This window comes from Colossoma macropomum, unplaced genomic scaffold (genome assembly GCF_904425465.1).
Source record: "Colossoma macropomum unplaced genomic scaffold, Colossoma_macropomum, whole genome shotgun sequence".
NCBI lineage: Eukaryota > Metazoa > Chordata > Actinopteri > Characiformes > Serrasalmidae > Colossoma > Colossoma macropomum.
The window spans coordinates 24,006,865-24,032,973 of NW_023494810.1; the positions used below are offsets into that span (position 1 = coordinate 24,006,865).

The 26,109-nt window shown below is 37.8% G+C and overlaps 2 protein-coding genes across 3 annotated transcripts; one reads left to right on the plus strand and one right to left on the minus strand.

Moving 5' to 3' along the window:
- Positions 1–61: 61 nt before the first annotated feature.
- On the minus strand, positions 62–6,709 carry rpusd4 (RNA pseudouridine synthase D4). The gene is made up of 7 exons (XM_036559379.1): positions 6,373–6,709; positions 5,464–5,629; positions 4,294–4,498; positions 4,093–4,186; positions 3,151–3,301; positions 2,472–2,569; positions 62–1,592 (listed from the first exon to the last, which is right to left on the minus strand). The coding sequence occupies exons 1-7, from the start codon at positions 6,589–6,591 to the stop codon at positions 1,395–1,397; spliced, it is 1,131 nt and encodes a 376-aa protein (XP_036415272.1). The 5' UTR covers positions 6,592–6,709; the 3' UTR covers positions 62–1,394.
- Positions 6,710–9,578: 2,869 nt separating this feature from the next.
- Positions 9,579–25,706, plus strand: twf2b (twinfilin actin-binding protein 2b). 2 transcript variants are annotated; one of them, XM_036559515.1, is made up of 11 exons: positions 9,579–10,029; positions 11,698–11,775; positions 13,658–13,836; positions 15,876–15,971; positions 18,638–18,742; positions 20,985–20,999; positions 21,107–21,148; positions 21,354–21,479; positions 23,046–23,196; positions 23,860–23,981; positions 25,293–25,706. In XM_036559515.1, exons 1-11 carry the CDS (start codon positions 10,005–10,007, stop codon positions 25,458–25,460), a joined length of 1,107 nt encoding a protein of 368 aa, XP_036415408.1. In that variant the 5' UTR covers positions 9,579–10,004; the 3' UTR covers positions 25,461–25,706. The 2 variants fall into 2 exon arrangements, with proteins under 2 accessions (XP_036415408.1, XP_036415409.1); XM_036559516.1 differs by lacking the exon at positions 20,985–20,999.
- The last annotated feature ends 403 nt before the right edge of the window (positions 25,707–26,109 follow it).

A 26,109-nucleotide genomic window follows, 5' to 3' on the forward strand; every position in this document is an offset into this window, starting at 1 on the left:
TATTTTTATGGGGAAGATTATTGCTTTGAAAAAATTCAAGGCAAAGTAATTGCTTGTGAAAGCCTGTTTACTGTTTTTATTAAATACTTGTAGATAGACAAATATAATTTACACAAATATAACAACAACTCTGTAAAGACGTTGGGACCCATGTATAAAGCAGCCCCAGACTATTAGGACGCAGTTGTTTTTATTTATTTATTTTTTTTGTTTTAGCTTAGCTCCGTCTCAGTTGTATACTAAACACTAATTTGATCAGGTATGTAATGTGTACTAATCTTGAGATGCAGGCTAGTACACAAAATATTAACATACTTCACAGTATTGTACTAATAGGAAGGGATGAAGTCATGTATTTAGCTGCAACCTTAGGCTACTTGTGAACTACCACCAACTTTTAACAAAATGTTTTGTCAAGGTCTTAACTGTGTGTCAACATCATACTTAATAATCGACCAACCCTGGCACTTCGGCATAAACTATATACACTACCCTGTCACTGGCCACTTTATTAGATACCTTGTATCTACACTCACTGTCCATTTTATTAGCTCCACTTACCATATAGGTGCTCTTACAGATCGTAGTCCATTTGTTTCTCTGCATGCTTTGTTAGCCCATTCATCAATGGTTAGGTACTATGGTACTATTTGGGTGGTGGATTGTACTCAGCACTGCAGTGCTAATTACATTTTAAGTGTTTTTTGTGATCTAAATGGATCATACACAGCAGTGTTGCTGGAGTTTTCAAACAACTCTATCACTGCTGGACTGAGAAAAATATTCAGGCAGCAGTGTCCTGTGGCCCCAAGCTGACCACTGATTAAGGACTAGAGGATAACAAACACAAACTGTGCAGCAACAGATGAGCTGTCGTCTCTAACTTTAGATCAACAACATGAACCAACAAAGGTGTGTCCAACAGAGTTGACAGTAAGTGGTGTTTAAAAACTCCAGCAATACTGCTGAGTGAGATTCTCCTGTACCAGCACAACACATACTAACATGTCACTACCATATCAGTGTAACTACAGTGCTGAGAATGATCCACCACCCATAGAACACCTGCTCAGTGGGGGTCCTAAGGGGGTTCCAGAAAAATTATGCAAAGAAACAAATGGACTGCAATCGTTAACTGTAGAACTACAAAGTGCTCCTATGATAAATGGACCTGATAACATGGACAAAGAGTGTAGATACCAGGTAGGTGTACAGTGAGACAAAGTGGCCAGTGAGGGCATACTGAAAACCAGATGTGTTTAGTATAGAATTGGGACGAAGAATGAAGTCTATATCTGAAGTCTTTTCATTTGAAGTGTTCACATTACTGTAGGTTTGCTCTTACAAACCCCTAATGGTCCAGGTCAAATCATGTTTGAAGTGGTGCTTATCTCTTACGTCTTCTCAGGTAATGGTATCTGCAGTCTTTTCAGAGTTGTGGTGAAGTATTTGGGAAGTGGGCAGGACACGATGAGGTCAGAGTGACCCTTAACCCCTGGCAAGATAATCTGTCGGACATGGAGGTGGAGAGGGAGGTATCGGGTTTTGCTCTGCTCCAGACCGAGCCTTCGCAGCACGCCTTCCGGCAACTTCTGCAGGCAGAAACATGAGACACACATTTGGTCCTCAAGCGTGACGGTGAAGAGTCACGTCTTAAGAAAACACCACACCCGATGTGAGATGGTCAAGCCCCAAAAGATCATTGGTAGACAGGCCAGGAAGAATATCATCTGAACACTCTTTTTGACAGTCAGGACATGCTGCAGGTTTTGATACGTTTGGGAAATTCACCTCAGAGCCTGGTTTCCAAGATACAGCATCACCAAAATCTTAGGGAGTGCTGAAAGTTGTACAGCCAGCTTAAAGGGCCCATATCCTCTGGATTTATTGTATCCCCTGAGATGTTATGCACCAAAAACAGTAATATTTTTATGTCCATTTTCCAAATTGTTTATTCCTTAGAAATAAACAGGTTGTTTTTGTTGTGCACTGTAACTCTTGTAGACCAAATACGTGGATATCTAATTGTGCAGGTTTTCAATACATCCCAAAACTAATTAATTTATTATAGGCTGTTTTTGCAGCTTAGTTTCCATATATGGTTGGTATAGACAGAGGAGTGACAAGAACATTTTTAGAAAATGACAGTTTACATATTACAACTTGCTGAATTACAAAAAAAGTCAATTTATTTCCATGATATGGGCTCTTTAAGATCATCTTAAAGTAATCATCTTTAGTAAACAGGGCCCAGAATAAAGCTATACTTGGATGCAAATGTGTCAGAATCTTAAACATTAAAAAAATATTATCATCGCCATTCCCCCCATATTCCGCCATAACCAGTACTCTGTCATGTGATGTTTTATGTGTTCCAGACTAAAGTTTTAGGTAAAACTGTTTTGCAGATTCAGTCTGTTTGTCTAAAATCCAAAGTCTTGAATGTCAGAGGTTTGTTTACAGTTACATACCTGGGGAGCCAGCTTGTTCCAGTGAGCATACTTATGATCTCCCAGAATAGGGCAGGCTAGAGCCAGTGCCATGTGTACCCGCAGCTGGTGTTTCACTTCTAAAACAGATATACAACATATGCTGAGTTGCCAGTTTATTTGGTGCACCTTCTTAGTATCTTCACTCACTGACATTTTATTAGGTACCATACAATGCATTTTTATTACAGACTACAGCCCAACTTTTGTTGCACAATTTATCAGCCCTCCTTTATCCCACCACATAGACCTTCACTGATGAAATATTTGGCTGAGGGACCATTTTGAGTACTGCAGTAGCAGTAACATGGTAGTGTGGTGCCCTAGTCCATGTATATCAGGCACAGTGGTGTTGCTGGTGTTTTATTACATTATTACCACTAATAGGTTGAGAATAGGCCACTAACCAAAAATATTCAGCCCACAGTGGTGTCAGGTCAGATTTCACAGCAGTTTTTCAGACCAAGTCATATGTCTTCATGTTTTAAAGTCACAAACACAAAGAAGCTCCGGCTCTGTGTTTAGGTCTTAAATGCAAAACCAACATTATACTTATTTGTTTGACTAATCTTAATGTAAACAAGGCTGAATCTGATCTGCTATTCTTAGATGCTGAGTAAATACAGGCGGTTAAGTACAAATGGTTATTTCAAGGCAGTACCTGTAACTGGCTGGAGCTCAACCAAGCTGCAGCCTGAACTGCTGTCCAGGACTCTGTACTGTGTAACAGCACTATGGGCTTGGCGATGGGCCCTCACTCTGGTCAATCCATCGCCCTCCTCAGTTAGTCTGTAGAGTGGACTTAGACCCATCTGAGAAAAAATAATCAACATACATTTACAATGGAGGACAGAGCGTGAGAAGTCATTCGTTCTTGTCACAAAATACCAACATTAACAAGCCCTAAAGTAAATTCTGAAAAGTTTACTGGCTTTTTCTAGTAAACACTGCCAAACACTAAACTAATATACACCGTATGTTCAAAGGTATCCAGACAACCCATATTCAGCCGACACAGGTGTTCAAATGCACAAACAACTTGTATAATCTCCTTAGAAAATGCCAATAGAATGGGATGCTCTGGAGCAGCTGTAGAGCATTAGGTCACCATGCCTAATGCCAAGTGTCTGCCAGAGGAGAATAAATGTCCCCAGCACTGGGCTGAGGAGCAGTGGATCTGCGCTATCTGGAGTGATGAAGCACCATCCAATACATTTGGGATGAGCTGATGTGATGTTTGTGATGCAAAACTAATCATCCAACATCAGTACCAGACCTCACAAATATTCTTTGTGGCTGAATGCTATCAAATCCTCACAGCAATGTTCCTATATCTAATCTAAAGCCTTCCCAGAAAAGCAGAGGCTATTACTGCAGCAAATGGGGACAAACTCAACATTAATACTCTTGATTTCAGAAGAAATGTTAGATAAGTAGGTGCCTCTAAACTTTTGGACATACAGCGTATCTGATGTCTTACTGAAGTCTTTATCTAGTGTTTTTCCAAAAAGCATTCTTGTTAAATCAGCACAGACGATATAACTCAGTTCAGGCTTAGGCCTAGAGACAGGTCTCTCGTAAACCAGCTTTAACATCTGGTCACCTTAAAATGATGCTGGGTCCCTGTGACCTCCTTCTCAATGATGGGGATGTCAATCACTCCCTCAGAAGGAACAGGAACGCCTACAGTGACCACCCTGCGTAGTAGGAAACAGATTATTATTATTATGCATCCTTTGGACCACTGATCTTAATCCAGCCCTACACAATGTTTCTAACTGGGTTTTGTTTTGTAATTACTTACATGTATTTCCTCTCCATCTGATGCAATTTGATTTGACTCTGTACTCGTTCAAATGCCTCTTCTGTCTTGGCCAGGAGCAGCACTCCAGTGGAGTCTTTCCCCAGACTGTGACAAATGTGCAACTGAGATCCTCCCTGCATGTTGCTAATGATTTTAGCCAAGACTGGCAGGCTCTCTGCAATGCTGTTTCTGATGCCTCCAGTATCTGTAGGAATAACCGATGATTATGCACTGTAGTGAACGGTACCTTCTCAATACCTGACACCCCTCCCCCAATCAGCGGCTATGTTTACATGCAAAAATTTTCACCAATTCTATTAAATTCATTCAAATTATAGATTACCAATGAGGTGTTTATATGCATACTTTACTCAACAATCTGATGAAAATCTCCATTTACATGCACACTACGAGCAATCAGACCTAAAATTACATGCATGCGTAGAGTATCACTTAGTGTAGATGTAACCCTAACAGGCATTACATGAGTCCAGTCAGAGTGAGACGAGCAGCAGTATGTTACCTGCATTTTTTTTGCTATTTTTAAGTCTTTAAAAGTTTGTAGCATAAACTTCGTCTCCTCTGCAGACCAGTTTATGTTTTGAACATTACAAACTTCTGTTATGACGCAAACGCACATGCACAGATCGTACTTAAACTTTCTAATTTGGAATGTAATCAGATACAGATGTTTACATGGCTATTGTTTTTCTACTTAATAGCTTATTTACAGGATTACCCACCTTGTTCGATTGCATAGAAATTGTATTCAGAATAACCTCAATCAGACTTGAGGTGTATACATGGAAGTACTGTATTCCAGCTGAACTATTAGTTGTATTACTAATGGATTATCAGGATGCATGTAATACTTTTACACTACATGTAGTCTCTATTTTTTGGGAACGCTTCATACTAGATAATTGACTGCATTAAGCCACAAGAGCATTAGTCAAGTAATGATGCTGGATGATTACTTCTGGTTCACAAACAGCACTCCAACTCAGTTATTGGTGGTGCTTCATCACTCTAGAGACTGCAGTTCCATTGCTTCACAGCCCAATGCTGGGAACATTATAGCCCTTCAGCTGATGCTTATCAATATGTGTCTAGACACTTGTACATACAGTGAATCTTTAATCAGATATGCAGTTCCTGCCAAGGACTTACTGTAAACAGGCACTCCATATGGCTTGTTTATGGCAATCAGGTGTTGGTCTTGGTATAAAATACTCCTATAAAGTGCTTTTGCAAAAACATTTGGATGGACAGACTGTAGCTGCTGTGTGAACTGCTTCAGTTCTGAAACTCTTCTCTGCACAGGAGACACTGGAACCTTTGGAAGACAAAACAGGGAAGAAGGAACACATAGTTGGTGGGACAAAAAAATAATGGCAGAGCCAGTTTACGGGGAAGCCTGGCCACTTCCTATTTCACACGTTATATCAACAATATGACTGCTCAATGCCTTAGGGGGCTCGCAAGCAAGTCCTAAACGAAAGGGAGTGAAAGGAGCTAAACAGCTAAAAATGAAAAGTTAAAACAGTTTTTTACCATCTGTCCTAAACCTTTCTTTAATTTTGGAAAGCAGGAAAATCTATTTCACTAAAAAAGCAAAGAAAACTCGGTATGGTTCCTTTTTTTCTACAGCAAATGGGTTTCAGGCAATAGAACGCTAGTATTATAACTACTGAGCGCTGATTGGTTGGTGTTACTGCTACTGAGTGCTGATTGGTTAGCGAGCGAAGCAGCTCATTGGCTGAGTGAACGTACATGAGGCGCTATAATAAAGTCCTACAACTGGAGTTCAAAAGCGCTTAGAAATATAACAGCGCTGCTAAAATGTTTTAAGCTGTTCTGCGTTCAAGAAATAATTATATTCTTCCTTATAAAATATTTGAAGCATTTACGAACTATGATTTTGCTCAAATGCTCTACATTAACTCATTGATTTTGGGCTCATTCGGGAGCGCCATCTAGTGTTTGAAAACCCGGACGACATTACTGAGTGGCACGTTCTCTGATATTGGAGTCTGGCGTGAAGTGTGTTGTGCAAATTTAAGGTTTAATGTTACCAACCTCTGCTGTCTGTTCCTCTTTTTCACGCCGAAGCCTTTCCGCGATATCTGCAGCTCTCGGCCGCCTTGTCCTCCTGGCAGTGGAGTCCGGCTCTGAGACGGAGCTGTGTTCTCCGTATTCTCTACCACTCAACAGGAAACATGGTGCTCGTGTTTTCACCGCGGCGTCCTGACGGAACCATCGACTTATCCACATATTCACGAACTTTATTCTGCTCATTTTACATATCTGACCCCGAGAAAAATACCTAGAACAAAGACATATTTATAACGACGTCTCCACAGGGTCGTGTTAGGGCCTCAGAGACTACAGCAAACAACGTGTTATTGGTTTTCAAAATAAAAGTCTCAACGAACGCAGCATATCAGAAACTGAGAAACATGTCAGAGTGGACGAGTGAATTTTTCCAGTAGAAAAAAAAATATTTTAAGGCAAAATGGCTAAATTAATTGTATATGAAAGGTGTCAGCTGTGCAAGATATTTTGCTCTCTCTCTCTCGTGTGAAAAGTACAGAGAAGCTATACATAAGATAATCCTCCTGAATGATAGCTTTTTTAGGCTAAATTTGCAACTGTTTTATAATTTTTCAACGTTCCCTTCTGCTCTATGTTGTATAGTTTATATGTTTTCTACTGCACTGATATCCACTAAAAAGGAATATGATCTCTTTGTTCAACCCTGTTACTTGCTTCAGCCCTGTGACCCAGTCATTTATGGTGAAAATAACTTATATGGTATCTGATGTGGCAGCCTGAGGTGGAAGTTTAAACACCTATTTTGATTAACTGTCAAAAGCACCAAAGAAAAAAGCCAAATTTTAAATCATTTTGAGGCATAAAATGAACTCTGTTCACAGACAGTGCCATAAGCACTTGTTAAGACCACAAGTGTGCAGATAAGTGTTGTGTCTTTGTGGGACAGGCAGCTGTGGAGGTTCCTGTGATTTGTGTTTCTTTCCAATATTTCAGAAACGATTAAGAATGTCACTAAGGTGTTGGAATGTGGGGCATATATTTAGCCCAATACTGCTTCATGTGGTCTTGCACACTGCGCTTTTGTAAATTTGATAAATAGGACACACTTTAATCCTAACCAGAAAGCACATTGAACATCCACACAAGTGCACAAAACAGCAAGCGTGAACTTTGGGACAGGGTCTCTGTTTCTCTTTCTCTCTCTCTCTCTCTCTCTCTCTCTCTCTCTCCCTCTCTCTCTCTCTCTCTCTCACTCTCTCTCTCTCTTTCTCTCTTTCTCTCTCACTCTCTGTATGTGTGTGTCTGTCTCTCTGTCTGTGTCATGTGTGGGAGAGAAATACGTATCTAAAGCTGATGTTGAATAATGGATAACACCTGGCCTAGTACTCTCAGCAGAGTGAATTATACATGAAGCCATCACCAGTAACCATACAAGGACATACGTCCCTCTTTCTGCCTCACACAAACACACACACCCATCAACAAACACTTCTGCCTCACACACACACCTATCACCAAACATTTCTGCCTCACACACACACACCTATCACCAAACATTTCTGCCTCACACACACACCTATCACCAAACACTTCTGCCTCACACACACACACCTATCACCAAACACTAAACAACAATACCTTTGTTTGTTTTTTATCTTTTATACTTTTGTTTGGAGCCCAAGAGCTCATCTTAAAGTCAACCTGATATCAAAATTATATAAATCATTAAAAATATAATGTAAAAGGCAAAATTCCAGTTTTCCTGTAATCTTCCATTAAATGTAATGATTTTTGCCTGCATATAAACCATCCTCTGTTTTTTGGCTACATCACTATGCACCAGCAGAAGGGGAAAAAACAATTATAAGCAATAATATCATGTTTCACCTGACTCTCCCACTACCCTCCACCCATCATCCAGGGAAAATGCTCAGCTATCACCAATACTGTGTTTCAGTCAAAAATATGTCATAGTATGAAAGGTAAGTACATTGTAAAATGTATATCTATAAATAAAATGGACAAAGAATACTAAACCTGCCAAACATCTTTGGTTCAGTGTTTCTACTCTGAAATATTGGCCTTTTCAATAATCCAAGGGATATTTAAAACAAGTCTTGCATAAATTGTAGGTTCAGGCATAGGTTAATATAGGTTAATGTATAAAGTCAGAATGTCTGGTTTATTTAATGTTTTCTTATTTATTTACTTACTTATTTAGTGTTTACACCAATAATTTGCCTTTTGGGTTCTAGAAAATAAGTCATCTGGCTGAATGAAGCGGCTCAGAGTAGGAGTGATGATCTAGGATCAGATTCCTCTCTTATTTACTAATACTCTACTGACAGCAACAGGTCCTAGATCAGCACTTCTCTGAGAACCTTCATGAACAAGGTTTCTAAACCTAGAGATAATCTGTGCTACCTATGCTTACTTACTTCAGATGCTTCAGATGGCTGGAAAATGTGTTGTATATGGTTCTTTAAAAATCTTTTTGAAAATGGTTCCATATAGCACCAAAAAGGGTTCTTCTATCTTTACAAGCTTGACTTCGTAACAATAGCAGAACCTTTTGGGGGCTATATAGAACCATTTTCAAAAATGTTATATGTAGAACCACATACAAAACATTCTCCATCAATCTGAAGAATAATTTCACCATACAAAGAACCACGTAAGCATGAAATGGTTCTAGATAGAACTCATGTTACTAAAGAAGCCTTGAAGAACCATCTTTTTTTAAGTGTGTATCATTCATCAAAGTGGCAACATGGTGCAAAGGAAAAGAATTAAAGAAAGAAAGAAAATAAAAGGGGACCAAATTTAGATACATGTGGAAGCTCACTGTCATACCAGTGATGCTCTCAACTTGACGGGTTGAACAAGACCTACAGAATAACTATAACTACAGCAAATTTAAGTAGTTGTGCCCAGGATTGCTGGTATAAAGATGTAGAGTCACCTTTTACCAGTCAAACAGTATTTAAACATAACAGCTAATGTCCTTGTTCTGGGGCGCTGATTAAACAGAGACTAATCATCACTACTAAACACACCAAGCACCTTTAGAACATGAAGCAGTTAAAGCTGTGGTGAACTGAACTGAACATCTTGGATGGGGATCAGCCACACACGGAGTGTCACATGTCGCTCCCCAACATGCAGTTGGAATTTGAGCTGGAGGTGACTGGCTCCAGAGGATCGATGTATTCTAGTGATAACATGTCATCACCGTGCACACAAGAAGCTCAAGACAAGCTGAAGATGCTCAAAAAGCCTGCACTGTAGGCCAGTGAATCCATTGTATTTCTGTGGGACTGAGCTTAGTGCTACCATCGGTGCAGCCAGGTCCTTTGACGAGATCTCATCCACCATCACCACCACTGCAGGCCCAAGGATGGCCACTGAAACGTGAAGGATTCCAGATCAGGCCTGCGTATCCGCTGACAGAGGCAATATTAGGATACACATCTTCCTCAGATCGAGTTTCAAACAGGATTCCCCCGGCCTAAGACACTTCAGGGGGGTGTTGATGTGAGTGCTACGGCGGCTGAGCTGGCCCAAAAGGCAGTGGCACTGGACACGACAGGAGGACACAGGGTGGGATACTCAGGACATATCTGGACGCAACAGGAGTGGCAGAGAAACTGTAAGTGATGTCTCATCAGACGGGGATCCATGGTAAGTTTGTTTAACTCTTTTCAGTCAGTTTGAGGTGCAGTTAATGGATTTGTATCATAGAGAGCTGAAATATGTAGAACTCTTGGCCTTTGGAGTATGCTTTCTAATACAGATCTTATCTTCAGTGGATTCATCCAAATAGGCACAGAACCAACACCAACTCCATATGTATTATAAATGAACCTTCCTCACCGGAGTCCATCTGTGAATTTTATACAGCAGGTTTTGCTGTAGCGCACCATGGCCAATGGATTAAAGGGCAAAGTGGAAGTTTTCTTCCTTTTCAATTTACTTCATGGAGAATTTAAAAAATGTCTACATAATTACATTAAGATGTTAAGATGTACACAAAGTAATTTAGAGTGGTTTGATGTGAAATTCTCTGTTCTAGATAAACTTTACAGAGTCAAAATTGTTTACAGTGGTGGTGATAGGAACCAGATGTCTGCCTCCCTCCAAAAGCTGCCTCACAGAAGGCTATTGCATTAAATGATTGCAGATATGCTGAGACATGCCTGAGACATCTTTTGATGTAAGGATTTGGCCTAAAGAATATATTTTTAGTGAAGAGGTACATGTTGGAGGGACAGGTTCACTGGAAAGCAAATAACATGGTTATATTTATGTGAGCCCTGGTTCCTATCACCACTCAAAAATGTCAGAATCTGTAGATTTCTCCACAATTAACCATTTCACATCAAACCAATCTGAAACTTTACATCTCAACCTCTGATTTATGTAGGAATTTAAAATTGGTGAAATTCCCCTTTTAATTCATCCTACTTTGTTGTGAAACTTGTCTCGCCTGAGTGTCATTAGGTTAAAGATAAGAATTAGCTACTCAAAGATCCATAAATGTTCATCACAAAATGTCAATCAACAATCTGTGCTTTAAAATGTGGTTATAAATGAGTATTAATAAAAAACAAAGGTTCGAGTGTGTTTTATGTGAATGGCGAGGCTGTGTAACTGGAGCTCAAGGGCGGAAGAGTTACTCTTTGCGCATCTCACCTGGACCTGCATCATTTATGAAGCCTGACCGGGCCGTTACCATGGTGATACTGGGGCACACGCTGTCCTGGCTCAAAGAAACCTTTAGAAAATTTACTTTTCTCCCCCTCGGTCAAGTTGTTCTTCCATAAGGGAAGGCTTATGGTCAAGCAGACTCCATTATGAATGCTGTTATTTGCCAAACACAGATAGTAGCCAGGCTTAATGACAGCAAAAGATAAGGTTTCTCAAGCTCACATTAGTGTGGCTTATCTGTGAAACAGTCAAGCTCTGTTCCCATTCACATTATAAGGTATCTGCAAGATGTGATTGTTCTTGAATGCCTTTCTAATAATCAGTGTCTGAATTCCTCACTGCTTCCAGATGCTGATTAAGCCAGGAGTGCCCTAGTCCGATCCTGGTGACCCACCTCCCTGAAGAGTTCAGTTTCAACACACCTTGCTGTAATATTAAGAAGCTCCTGAAGGCCTTGATCAGCTGGATCAGATGTGTTACATTAGGGTTGGAGCCAAACTATGCAGGCTGATAGGTCACTAGGACTGGACTTGGGCACCCCTTGAATTCAGCCTTGTGTTTCATTAAACTACACTGTCAGCAGCCATTCACCACAATGCAACTAAACTAGAAATCCTATGACATTTTCTCTTTGAAATCTAGCAACTGCAGATTTGAGGGAGTTCCTGGTAAAAGCGAGGAGAGGAGCTGTCCGAGTCATGAAGATTGTCATTAGGAGCGGTGAGTAAGAGACAGAGGGCAAATCTGAGTTATGAAATGTATATATTTATGCCTTTTAACTCATTCACATGCAAACTTATTGTACAGTTATTAATCATAAAATGTATTATTCAGTAACTACTATAAACTATTCAGTAACTACTGTAACATTTGCATGCAGGTTATATAGCTATGAAAGTGAGGAACTGAAGTATTGGCTCACTTAGAGGCCCTTACAGTTTAAAGATGTCCTGATATTAGAAGAGCACTTTACAAAGGTCAATGTTCATCTCTTAGAAGATAAACCATTAAAATGTAAATGCAGTAGCAGTTACAAATTTGGAATCGCCTTTCAAAAGTTTGGAATCAGTGTTTTCAATACTATATGTATAATACGATGTTAATATTCTATAGGTTTCAAACTGTATTGTGAGTATCCTAGTATACTCACTAGGATATGATCAGCAAGCACAACTTTGAACAGTTGTACAAAATCATATTTTTTTTTTCTTTAGAACACAAAAGAGTTTACTCTTTGCAGAAAATCTGTGTTTCAGTAGTGACGATTCTTAATGTTACACACTGATTTTTAGGCTTTGGGACACACTTACTTACTAAACAAAGGGACCTAGCTGCTCAGCATGTGCCCATGAGGGACAGGAATGCTTTTATGTAACCACTGAAATACAAAGAGTGTTAGTTTTAGTCTAGCGACAAAAACGTGGGATGAGATTTCTTTTAATTTAAAAAAAATTAACTCATGATAAATCCAAATCTTCACTTTAAAAGAAATAGTACATAGAAATAATTATTATTTTCATAAGTTAAAATTTCTGAGTTAAGATTTGGGAGAGCCACCCCCTAATAGAAAGTACCCTTATATGCTGATTACGTAAACTATCAAAAATGTAATTTAGTTATATAAAATTCTAAATAAAACAGTTTGGCATGATTTTGTACTTGAAAACTTTAATCAGGCAACCTTAAAGGTAGTCCACTCCCTGAAAAATTTTTGTCCGCATGTTCTTAGATGGCACAACCAAAAACAAAGGACTTTTATTTTGACATGCATTTACAAATGAAGGGCCAGGGTATTGTACCATAAAGAAGACCCCGAGTGACCTTCATGGTGCAGTGCCAGGGTCAGTAGCTCTTTCACAAGCTTTGGAAAAGAATGGCTAGAATGGTCAAGTGGTATGACCTCAGGAAAACTATGAAAATATGTAATTATTATAATAATGTTTATTTATTTGAAAAATATAAGTAGAAACAGAGTTTCAAGGACAAAGGTTGCTACAGGTGTCTAAGTAGATGCCAGTTAAATTTAAAATTAGTCTGAAAAGTCAGGTGGCGCAACCAGTAAATGTCAAATGGTGCAACCAGGCCAGCAATTTTTATGACTGTAATAGGCAATTAACTTGATTAAATTGATAACAATAACTATATTTAAGAAATAAAATGCACGTAGATATACATACAAAAGTATATGCAGTAGAAAAATGCTCATCATGCCCTTTTGAATAAGATTTTTATCATTTGTAATTTTTTAAAAGCTTATTTGTCACACAGGCGTGGAATCAACTGAGTATTTAGAATCCACAGCTTCTTTGCTTTATACTTGTGCATTCTAAAGATATAAAACACCAGTGGTTACTAAAAAAATAACATAATGTCCAGTGTAATGTAAAGTTGTATGTAAGAGCCTGTTGTATGTAGAGCGTCAGGTGTATGTTGAGGCCTATCCAGCGCATGGTGAGGTATGCAGTCCATGCAGTAAGTGATAAAGGATCCGTGATTCTGTGCTATTTTGAGGCACAGACTGATAAGCAGCAGGCTTTGTGGTAGAGGTGCTGTGTGATATGAGGTGTGTGTGTGTGCGTGTGTATGTATGTGCGTGTTTTAGAGCAGCTGGTGTTGGGGGCATACAGAGAGCCCTCTCAGAGCTGGGACAGGGACTATGACCCGTGCATTTTGCCTCTGCTGGACTCGATGGAGCCCTGTTATATCCTCTTCCGGTTGGACACCCAGAACCAGCAAGGCTACGAGTGGCTCTTCATCTCCTGGTCACCAGACCAGTGTCCGGTATGATGGAACAGTACAAAACAAAAGTGCAAAACATCCTGTTCACACACTAATGTACAATACATACCTACACATACAGTATATAGTACATACCCGGATGAAAACCTGCAAAAAGTTGAACTTATATCTTTTCACAGTCAGTGTGAATTGGAAATAATAACATATTTTTGCTGGCATGCCCAGTGTACCAGCTAATGAGAGGTGATATCTCTTACTGAGTCACTGAATGACTGACTGGCTGACCGAAGACTATTGCTGAAATGTGACAAAGCAAGTGTCATCCAAGAAGCAGCAGGTGGTGCTATACACTATTAAATGTCCCCTTCACGCTGTAGAAATGCTACCAGTATAATGCTAAAAATAATGTCAGAAATAATGGATGAAATTAATATTAGTGAGAAAATATATTTAAGCTCAAGCTGTGCCCAACTTTAGTTTATCTTGCTGCCTGAGCTGCTTTATTTAGCTATTTTTTACTGTTTCAGGTGAAGATACAGTCACCAAGCACTTGTACATGACAAATAAGTACACCACAATGTAAACTTTAAGAATGTTTTGATGCATAATACACATCACAATTTTAGAAATTTCACTTCATGAACTTTTAATAAATAATAAAAACTAAAAATTAAAACATTTATTTGCAAATGTTGCGAAACATAGCAGGGTCAGAAACCATACTGCCGACACGATTAGTATGTATGCTAGCAGCTAGAAAACAAGTCATTTTACTCATTTTTTACATTCTCATAAGAAAAAGTATACTCTTCCTGACTGATATCTGGGTAACTGTAAAGGTTTGTGTCTGTATGTGAATAGAAATCATCTGAGGGTCTGATAGATATTTTTCTATGCTAATAACAGTCTGTTATGATAATTTAGACATAAGTTAGCTGGAGAGCTAGTTAAATCTGTCTTCACAGATTCATTCGTGACGTATGCAATGAATTATCATGCAAATCCACAGAGCACAGATTTGTCCTCTACTGCTCATTTAGCAAGGAGGCTGAAACGCCACTGCTACCATAGGTCCTGTTTATGTGTACTGTTGAAATAAAGACATTTTAGATGCGACAAAAGTCATTACATTTCGATCAAAGATGGGAAATCGAAAGTTTTGTGTAAATTGTATGGCATGATGACTCATGCTTAAAATGACCAGGGTCGTAAACTAAGGTAAGCCATACAGAAATCTGATATATAACAATATATGCACATATATCATAAAGGGTCGAGTATATATATTTGAATATATGTATGTTTATGTTGTGTACGTTTATGCAAGAATAATATATTGGATAGATTTGCATAATGTGTGGATCATAGATGTATGCCTGATAGGTGGGTGAACATATACATGCATAATATTTGGATCATTCATATATATCCTACACGTGGTTGAATACATCCTAGAACAGTTAAAATTGATAATATGTTATATGTTTTCATTAAAATATTCAATCATTTTAATCTGCCAGGGAACACTATTTTCATGTGTTCCTTGTTTGAATTATTACAGTTTAGCTATGTAGCTATCATTCTAATTTTCACTTCATTAGTAAGTATGTGGAATAAATGAAGAAGATGCATAAACACCTTATTATATAACATAAAGCTAGCATATATGAGTGGTATATGTCATTCCATATATGAATGTTTTCTATCATATATTGGTAAATATATGTGTTACACCAGGCATGTCCTCATCTCATCCACAAAGGGCTGGTGTGGCTGCACGTTTTTTGTGGATAAGATTGGACACCCCTCTGTTACACATATATATGTTGGTATATGGTCCCATATGGCTGACATATATGTTCCATATTTGAAAATGGCCAACTTCAAGTAAATTGGCATACATGCCACGTATGTGTCTAATATAAATTGGATAATCCTTATATGCAAATGTTTGTCACATATTTTGCAAATATCAGATTTCTGTATAAGAAAAAAAGGTCTGTTTTGATTTTAGACTCACTTTAATATACATGCTATGATTTGCTGAGCCTCTCTGTGTTCTCACACTGTACTTCATCCAGGTGCGATTGAAGATGGTGTACGCTGCCACTCGTGCCACACTGAAGAAGGAATTTGGTGGCAGTCACATCAAAGATGAGCTATTTGGAACCACACAGGTAGGATCCATGGGCTAGTAGAGTCAAGGACTATGTTTTGGTTTCAGAAATCAGGGGACACTATAAAGTTGGAACTCACCTCTGTACATGCACAAACTATGTTATGCATTTAAACACTTATTTAAATCAACGATGCAAGTAAGTAACTAATTTTAGCTAATATATACCATTGAAGCTACAAAATCAAGTTCTGTATGGCGGCAGCTGACATTAATGCCATTAACAGTAATGCTAAAGTTAGCCAACTAAGTCCCACCATTTTACGTTTTATCTCATCATGAAGACCTAAAAACTGTAACATTATTGTAGTTAGATGCGAAACAATGGATTATCCTTCCTTCCACCAAATGGCTTATTTTTCTGCTCAATAGTCAATCTAATGTCTTTACGCCTTCAACTGCAGCATAATAGCGATAATGGTCAGTAATGATCATTACCAGTCAGTAGTGATGTTATTTCCAGCGTAACCATGGAAATAGGTATAGTGTAACCATAGAAATAAGTGTAGTCCATTTATCCACCTATCTGTGTTGCAGTCCACTTCATAAGGATTTTTAGCAATCAAGCCATGTTCTGTCATGCATTTAATGACAGCTGGGCAGTGAGTGTAGACCTGCCTCTAGCTAGTGGAGGGGTGGACAAAAACTGGATTTTGTAAAATGGGGGGATGTCCTTCTCATTCACAGGGAAACTATAATTATAGACCTCTAAAATTGTGCATCATTTTATTTTCGACATCATGCCCAAATGAGGAATTTCAGAGTAACAAAAATAGTTTCAAAAAGTTTCATTACACCACATTTAAGCTATGGACGCCCACTTCCACAAGATAGAGGATAATTTTTTTTTTCTTTTGCTGACAGCATTTTGTCAAAATTAATAGAATTAGTATTTCAAACAAATTACGTATTTTTTTGAAATATAAACGTACTGTGTCAAAATAATGACTTATTTTTCAGAACCTTTGCATACTATGTCACTATAAATAGCGAGATACTAAGTGTGATAACACAAGTTATTATTCTGAGATACCAAGTCAAATGTTTGAGAAAGTAAGTCTTTATTTTGAGGTACTAAGTCAAAATTGCTAGAAATTAAATGAATAGGCTCCCATACTAAGCTGTTTTCTATATGGGAAAAATTGGTGCCATTTACGAAAATCATCACCATCACTCTCTGTGGTAAACAAAAATGTATATATTTATATATAAAAATTTATGTATTTTCCTGTGAACACCGGATTGTCTGAATTACAAAATCATCAGGGAGTCAAAATGAATATTGCTACATACAAGGCAAACTGCTGCACACTAAACTTGGTTCATAAGACAACCTCACCAAAATACACTGTTCAAACGAGAAAGCTTTGTCAAATGTGGCACTTAAGTTGCTTTAGCAGTTGTAGGATACTGTTTGAGGTTGGTGTTGTTTAAGAATAGTGTGTAATACTAGACTTACTTTCATACAACATTATTTCAGTGCACAGGACTGTTAACTTGCTTGTTACACATATGCAGCAATAATCATATCATGACTACACATTACTTATTTGTGAATGTTGCCGACTTCAAAATGATGACACGCATATGGAAAAAATATGTGGACATGGATTTTAATATATGTGAAATACATGCCAAACACATTGCAATCCATGCCAAAATACATTCCAACACTAAAGTGTATTTCAGAATATAATGCCATACTAATTAAATCTATTTTAAAATATATTTATTTTAAAACATGTGGGGAAATATTACAAATACAAAAAATGAAAACTATAGAACATAAATGTATTTTTCTCTCTATAGAAAAATAAATGCATGTAATTGTATTTATTAAATACATTTAAAAATGTACGAAAATAGCCAAAATCTGTGTCTTCTGCACTTCACTGTTTGGAATACTTTTAAAATGAATCTGTATTCATGTATCTTAATTTTTTACGTATTAGCAAATGAACCATTAACATGATAAAAGGGAATGTTGTAGATATTGATATGCTGTGAAAATGCAGTTATGATTTGATTTCTTGTTTATTTGAAATACATTTTGAAGACTGCATACATGGTTAATGCAAAGTACGATGCGCCACACAGAAGTCAGTACTATTCATTCAGTTCATGTACATTTACTTGTATCTGTAACCTTTGTTTAAACTACGTACAATTGAAAAAATATAATAACAAATACAAACAGATGCATTTTAAATATATATTTAAGAAATCCATTTTTTGACCATTTTCATATATTGCAAAAATATATTTGCCAAATACATTTGGAGTATATTTTTTTCATATGGGCATGTCTTCAGTGGTCAAGTATGCAACACATAATATTAGTATTACATATACATATGTTCTTTTCAAAATGTTTTGCAATTATTTTACTATTTCATTGCTAGGAAGAGCTTCTGATTCATAAAAATACTCGGGAGGCAGTTTGGGAGTGCATGTGATATTAATGGAGCTTTAATATTTTAGCACTATGGCAAGCTGCATGTGTCATGTGCTGCCATTTTCGGCTACATTTCTTCTCACTGGTTCTTTGTTCTGATTAGTTTCACGTTGTGGTATATATAGACATGGCACCCAGCCGTGCTCAGGTTCTTCCAGGCCAGGTGATAAAAGTCATACTGGATTATCTGAGTGTCCTCCTCTGACTCGTAGGAGGACGTGTGTTTCCAGGGATACCTCCGCCACCTGTCCTCCTGCTCCAGCCCTGCCCCCCTTACCTCAGCCGAGCAGGAGCTCCATCAGATCAAAGCCACTGAGGTGAGCCAGTCTACACCTGACCTTATCTGACTGCTGATCTCATCTACTGTGACTGAAGGATGAACATAGAGGCTTTTGTTTAAATAGTCTAATTTACACAATTTTCTCTTTAATCCAAATATAGTAGTTGATCAGCCAAAATGTGTTTAGTGTCTGAAGTTTGCTACTTTAGTTTTGCACTGGAGCTTTTGAGGCTAATGTAGCTAATGAATAATGGATGCTTGTCTCAAACTGTTTCGGGTTGTTTAAGGGTTATTCCGGCCTAAAACTAGCATTTAATAGGCTATTTGTCATGTTATGTAATTTTCTGTAGCGCAGCATGGCGTCTCTCAGCCTCCTTGAACTGACAGAATTCACAGTTTTGTTTCAATTTTGTGCTCTTGTCCATCAGTGGTTTCTTACTGTAACACATATCACGCATTATGCAAATACATTATATAAACATTTTCTTGGGGGGAGTTCCCCCAAGGCAATAAATCCACTGACGTACCACTGATTTATGGACTTATAAATACAAACATTATGTTCAGCTTCCTAGCAGTAAGGTTAGTTATCTGACTTCCCTCTGCATCAGCCAGCTAGTGAAAAACAACTTTACACAGCCTGCCATCAATATATCTGCTGGTAGTTTTTCAAAGGTTTCTACCTTCAAAATACATAATCAGAAGAGGGTTTCATGCTCTTTAAACTGGAAAATCTCACTCTTACCATTGTAGCACCACCAAGTAGGCATGTTTACGACAGATGTAGCAATGGTTCAATTTTTCATTTTGGCCGAAGTGTCCCCTGTGTGGTTTATGACACTGTGAAACATGCTGTTATCTTTAAAAATGGACAAAAGTACAGACAAAATTCAGGCTTCAACATGACCACTACTACAACTAGAGGCTCATTTAGTGATTCTGGGTCTCTTTGCAGGGCCTACTTAGTCAAGGAGCTGGGATCCCAAGTGGCACAACCGTCTACGCTGCAAAAAATGATATCTTGAAATAATGAAATACTATTAAATATAGTAGATAAATCAAATATGTCTTGCTTTTAAAAGCTTGTCAGAATTGATCATTTAACTACTGGGCATTTTTACTTCTTTTAAATCATTTTATTATGTAAAATTATCTCATTATTTTGGCAGACAGTTTTGCTTGTTTTAAGAAATTTGCTATGTCTGCCAAAATAGTGATATAACTTAAAAGTACTGAGTAGTGAGACCACTTTTCAAAGAAGTAATATGCAATTTAATTACAATTTAAGAAAATACAGTAACTTGTAATGGATTACTATTTTTTACATAATTACCCCAACACTGTAGTTATCTATACTAACATTAACACTGGCATTATGTACAGTCTGCTGAGCCTGTGAAAAAAAAACGTAAGTTAGCTCTGGGAGTGAAGTGACAAACTTTTTGCTTTACTCACTCTTTTTGAATTTCTCTGCTGCCCTTGAATGACTTTATTTGATTTTCCTTTTCCCCACACTCAAAAAAACTCCTCTCCATAATGTAGATTATGGGTTAATTGCCTGGTTCATACTGGTCTGTCTTTACACGGTTGTGTAATCACATACCAACATGGAATATTTTTATAATGCATATGTATTTTGGAATGCCTTATTTAACATCAACACATACAGAACTTCTACTTTGTATTCTCATAGGTCCTTGGTTTTATGTGGGCCCTAGGCAGCTACTTACCTTTGCCTAGTGCAAAGACCACTCCTGACTACAGCATTTTGCTATGCAATGTCCTTTTGTTAATTTTAATGGATAACAGTATGTTATACAGTGTCAGAAATAAGCAAATCTATGTGAGATTATGTAACAACTCAAGTGTGTGATTAAAGCATGCAGTTTGCACTATGCACTATAATTTCCACTGCTTCTTGCATATAGTATGCAAAAGACTAGAATAGAATGACTCCTAGCTGGCTACAAAAAGCATTTACAAGCTGTGAGCTGCCAAAGAGTATTACTAACTTAGTAGAAAAACTAGAAAACCTTGATTTTGCAGTTATTTCTTTTCTCTTTAAACAACAAAATATATCATTTGGCCAAGAGGTTTTTAAACCTTTGCACACAACTGTACATTAGCCTCATAGCTCCAATGTACTAACTCTGGACACCATAGATATCTTGATTGTCTGTATTTGGGATAAAATGTCAAACTATAGCTTTAAGAGTTGTGCTGTTTTGTATCAAAAACATCACTAATGAATCTTTCTTGCTTGAAAATGCATCTAACAGGACAAAGTTGTTTGGGTAAGCTCTCAGTAGTGTGATGCAGCTTAGAGCATGAAAATGTGCATGTATATGATAGTGTATGGTAATTTGAAATTGAAATATTCACTCTTTTTGTATATTTTTAGGAGGAGCGAAGACGAGTGGCTGCTCCATCTGTGAGAGGAAAGGTAAAGTGAGTTGTAAAGTGTGTTTTGCACGCTGTCTGTATCTACAGTGAACTCTGCAGAACTTGCTATCCTTCGGCAGCAATGCGCAACGTTTATCTAGATATTTTTGACTGGGCCTTGATGGCAGCTTGAGGCTGCTGCTTTTGCTTCTAATGATGATAAGAGTGTTTGTGTCTGTGTGTCTCTGTATGTGTGTGTGTCTAAGGGGAAGACAGAAATCAGTGTGGACAGTAGGCACTCGACTCTGCAGGGTTTGGCCTTTCCATTACAGGAGGAAGCTAAACGAGCCTTAGAGCAACTCAAACAGAGACGCATCAACTACATCCAGCTAGTGAGTCCAATACACACACACATACGCACAAACACAAGTGATACATATACAGTAGGGTCGTCACTATCAATTATATGTAATATAATTATATATTGTAATTGAGGTGCAACCATCTAAGTACTGGTCCTGTTGTCAGAACACCACAAGATGCCACAGCCATCCGTGACAATGAGTCCAAGGCCGTCCCTCTCCCCATCACTCAGCGTGATGCTACCCAATGTGGGCGTCTGTTAACTGATGTAAAGAATTGTCAATTAGCGTCTCCTTCAAGTGTGTTGAGCTGTAAGCAGCAGTTTGAAGAGAAGCAATGAATTCATGTGTATCGAATGAAGCGCATGCCAGTCTTCACCCTCCCAACTGGGTAGCATTGTGTGTCAGAGGGAGACTTAGCTGACGAGTTGAATTGGACAAAACTACATTTAGGTTAAAAATTAAGTAAAAAATTAAAGAAATTTAGAAACAAAACATGACAAAACAACAAAAAGGGACTTAATAAAAAACAATAAAAATGAACAATAGCTGTATATGTATGTAATGTTGTTCTGTATTTAGTTCACACTTTGCATTTGTTACAGCTTCCATGCTTTTTGGGAGACTTTCTTTCAGTTTTTAAAGAAATCTGCAGGGTTATTTTGCCTCCAAAGTTCAGTCTCAGCCTTTGGTTGCATTTTGTGCTTTTCATGATCCAAGTTATCCCAAACAGTGCTATGCAAAAGACAGAGACTAATCTTCATTTGTTTAATTTCCAGCCAAGACACCCATGAAGTACAAGTTATTCATTTTTCAGAAGATATTTCTGACAGGTTTAAATATAAGATAATTCAATCAATTCAATGGAAAACAAGCATTTCCAAAACTGGACTTTAAAAATGGTTAAAATATAAAAATATAAAGAAGGACTTCTAACAACAAGACCTGCAAGAACTGGTAGACCACCAAAATTGTCTCCATCAGATAGACAGTACTTAAAGCTTTCATCTTTGAGAGAGAGGATAAAATCAAGCTCCACTCTTGCTTTACATTTGAAAAAATCCAATGGTGTCTATCCATCCACCATGAGAAGACAACTCAGCGCTATGAGTCTGAAAGGATGTGTAGCCGTCAAGATGCTGTTACTTGGCAAAGAAAATAGACAAAAAAGAAAGAAGAACATTTGCAAACCAAAAAAGGAGGCTGCTAGTGTTCTCAGAACAATAGACTGACCACCTCAGTCTGAGTCCAGACCTCAACATCACTAAATGTGTGTGGGAATACTTGGATCATGAAAAGCAGCAAATGCAACTTCTAAGACTGAACTTTGGAGGCATGGAAAAGTATCCCTGCAGATTCTTAGAAAAACTAAAAGCAAGTATCCTGAAAAGAGTGCAAGCTATAATAAAGATAATGGACTTTCCTGTTGCTAAAAATGTCTGTTTTAATTGGAAATTAAATAAATGAAAGGTGGTCTCAGACTTTTGCATAGAATATATAGGACTTGTTATAGTTCATATTTAACTGATAGCATCAGTTAATCTCAATCCTTTACACACATCATTCATCCTTCCTGTGTTCATATTTTTTCCTCAGAGGCTGGACACTGAGAGAGAGACGATTGAGCTGGTCCATACCAATCCCACAGAGATCCGCGAGCTCCCAGCCAGAATTCCTGCTGATGCCCCTCGCTATCACTTCTTCTTATACAAGCATTCTCATCAGGGTCAGAGCGTGGAGGCTGTGGGTCAGTGCCTCCACTTTTCGTTTATTACATTTTTAATCATTCATTTCCAGTATACATTCAGCTTCAGGAAAAAGAAGAAAACTTATATTTAACAGAAAATTACACTGAATTTTTTAAGCATTTGTTGTGTCCATGTTTTGCCTTTATTACAGGGTTTGTTCTTTTTGAAATCTGCAGAGATATTTTTCCACATCTCCAAATTTCAGTCTTAGAAGTTGGTTGCATTTTTTGCCTTTTGCAATCTAAGTAATCCCAAATACATTAATTGATGGTGATGTCTGGACTCTGGGGTGAATAACCTTTCGTTTTTATGAAATTAAATAAATGAAAGGTGGTCTCTTATTTTTGCACAGTACTGTATGTATATATATATATATATATATATAAAAATATAAATATATATATATACATATATACATATACATATATACATATATACATATATATATATATATATATATATATATATATATACAAGCCGTGCTTTGAGCCACATTACACTATTAGAAACTTACCCAGGACAATTGGTGGATACACTACAAGTGCTGAAGTTTAAATAATAATGTTTGAATATAATAGATGAGTGGACTGACCACTTTCATTTTTAATTTTAAAAGCACTTCAATTTCTCCCTCTCTCTGTATGTTTGCGTGTGTTTCTCAGTGTTCATCTACTCCATGCCTGGCTACATCTGTAGCATTAAGGAACGGATGCTCTATTCTAGCTGTAAGAACCGGCTTTTGGAGGAGGTGGAGAGAGACTACCACATAGAGATCACCAAGAAGGTAATCGGTCCCATCTAAGCATTGGCCTTATCATCAGGGGTTTGAGAGAGTTCAGTGTCCAGCGATGTCACAGCCATACATGGCTGAGAGTCCAAGAGAGCATTATTGACCTTGCCTGTGTCTGGGTGGGTAGGATGTTCCTCCCAACATCTCTGCATCTGTTAGCTGATGTGACAGAACTGGCAGTCTCCCTGAAAAGCCTGGGCCAGGACAACACATTCAATTAGCTTAGTTATTATGTGAACAGTAAACAGTAGTAGTGATGGTGATCTATATATTTCAGTTTTCAATCAGTTTTTAAAAAAAGGTCAAACAATAAAAAAAGACTTAAAGCTACACTATGTAAAGTGTGGGGATTTGGAGACCTCTCTGGTGGAAATGTATAATTGCATGCAACATGCAGAAGAATATTTTACGGCTGAACTACTCTGAGCGAATGAATCTTATGATTGTAAGCATGTTGAGTATTAAAAGAGAACTCGGTCAAAACTTGGTGAAGGGTGTTTCTTCTAGGTATGTAAGTGAATTCTATACTATCGTCATTAAATCAATATAATGATAGTTTTGCATTTACGACCTAAACATTGAGCCGGACCATCTTTTTGAGGCTGTGCATGTGACAGTAAGACGTAAAGATGTATAATGTGGTCGGAAAAACTCCCACGAAGTCAAACCTGGCGACTCCTACTTTTAAAGTACCATTTCAGGCTGTACAGGGCGACCTTCACATAATATAGAAATAGGTGTGTCCATCATGCTCTGTTTCTTACTGGAAGGGAGACCACAGGAGAATTTAAAATATGAATTATAGTCAGCAAACAAATGCCAACTAATTACCGAAGTTTCATCAGTGAGCCAAATATTAATGAATTTTCAACTGAGAAGTCAAATTTAACTTAATTAGAACAGCCCTAACTTAAATAGTACACAGTCTTTTTGGTGTTAGAAAGAAATACATTTCAATAAAACATTTTACATTGAAATATATTGTAATACTTATGGTAATTTTTTAATGTTTATTTTGTGATGTTGAAGCATTTTCATTGCATTTATCAGTTTTCTCACTGTTTGTATACCACTGTTTTGGCTACTAATATCAAAATAGAAAATTAGTAGTGGCCAGTATGAGTCCGGTGTAAAGCCCAATTCAGTAAGCAACAGAAATAATGGACCTCGTCACTTTTTGTAAACACATCTCCACACTTTCTGGATTAGGGGGCAAAGCCAGGACTGATTTCAGCAAATTGCATCAGATCTCCGCTCACCTTCCCTATCTGTAGTGTTTTCATGTTTCTGTGTTCATGTGTGCAGATGGAGATCGACAGTGGAGAGGGCCTGACAGAAGAGTATTTATATGAAGAAGTCCACCCGAAGCCACAGGCTCTGAAACAAGCCTTCACCAAGCCAAAGGGCCCTTCAGGGAAACGGGGAAACAAGCGGCTGATCAAAGGAGCTGGGGAGAACGGGGAGGAGAGCTAAAATGGAGACGCTCAAGACAGGACGAAACACCCCCCCGCTACTTTTTCTCCTGTGGTCTGCTGCTGTCTGTCCTGCTCTATGTCTTTTGTTCTTGCCTGTCTTCGTTCTTGTTTCATTCACCTCTGTTTCTTGCCTGATAAACAATTCCCTGTTGCCCACTGTCACCCAAGGCCACAAGGATGTCCACCAAAACATTCTGATTATTTTACACGTCACTGCTCAAATAAAACGTGTCTCTGTACGTTTAATCTGTAGCCTGCTATGTTTTTTTTTTCTTTTTTTTTCTCAGAAATAAATATTGGAACGAATGTGGCCTGACAAGCTTTTTCAATGCTGACATAAAAAGTAAGGAAAACTTTTTACTAATAAAAATGTTAAATGTAGCATCTAAACAGTGTTCATTTTTAAAAATATACCATACTCCCCAGTTTACATGATCCATACATGGAAAATAAGCTGCAGAACAGCCCATTTTAGTGCATTTACATATATCCACCTTTTGAACCTACAATATTTTAGTTATAAGGAGTGTTTCAGCTTTGAGTCCTTTTTAAATGAGGCACAATACATGGCAGCCAATGAAAACAGAGATTGTTTACATATATTGGTCTTAAATTAATAGCAACAAAAACAGCTTTAATTAAAAGGG

What these genes read in the sequence shown, in the direction of transcription:
- rpusd4 (XM_036559379.1), bottom strand. Translation starts at nt 6,591, where the DNA reads ATGAGCAGAATAAAGTTCGTGAATATGTGGATAAGTCGATGGTTCCGT. An exon ending in AAGAGGAACAGACAGCAGAG is followed by an intron (nt 5,630 to 6,372) that starts GTTGGTAACATT and finishes TGTCTTCCAAAG; the next exon opens with GTTCCAGTGTCTCCTGTGCA. An exon ending in ATATGGAGTGCCTGTTTACA is followed by an intron (nt 4,499 to 5,463) that starts GTAAGTCCTTGG and finishes TTATTCCTACAG; the next exon opens with ATACTGGAGGCATCAGAAAC.
- twf2b (XM_036559515.1), top strand. Translation starts at nt 10,005, where the DNA reads ATGTCTCATCAGACGGGGATCCATG. An exon ending in TCAGAGCGTGGAGGCTGTGG is followed by an intron (nt 23,197 to 23,859) that starts GTCAGTGCCTCC and finishes TGTGTTTCTCAG; the next exon opens with TGTTCATCTACTCCATGCCT. An exon ending in ACATAGAGATCACCAAGAAG is followed by an intron (nt 23,982 to 25,292) that starts GTAATCGGTCCC and finishes TCATGTGTGCAG; the next exon opens with ATGGAGATCGACAGTGGAGA.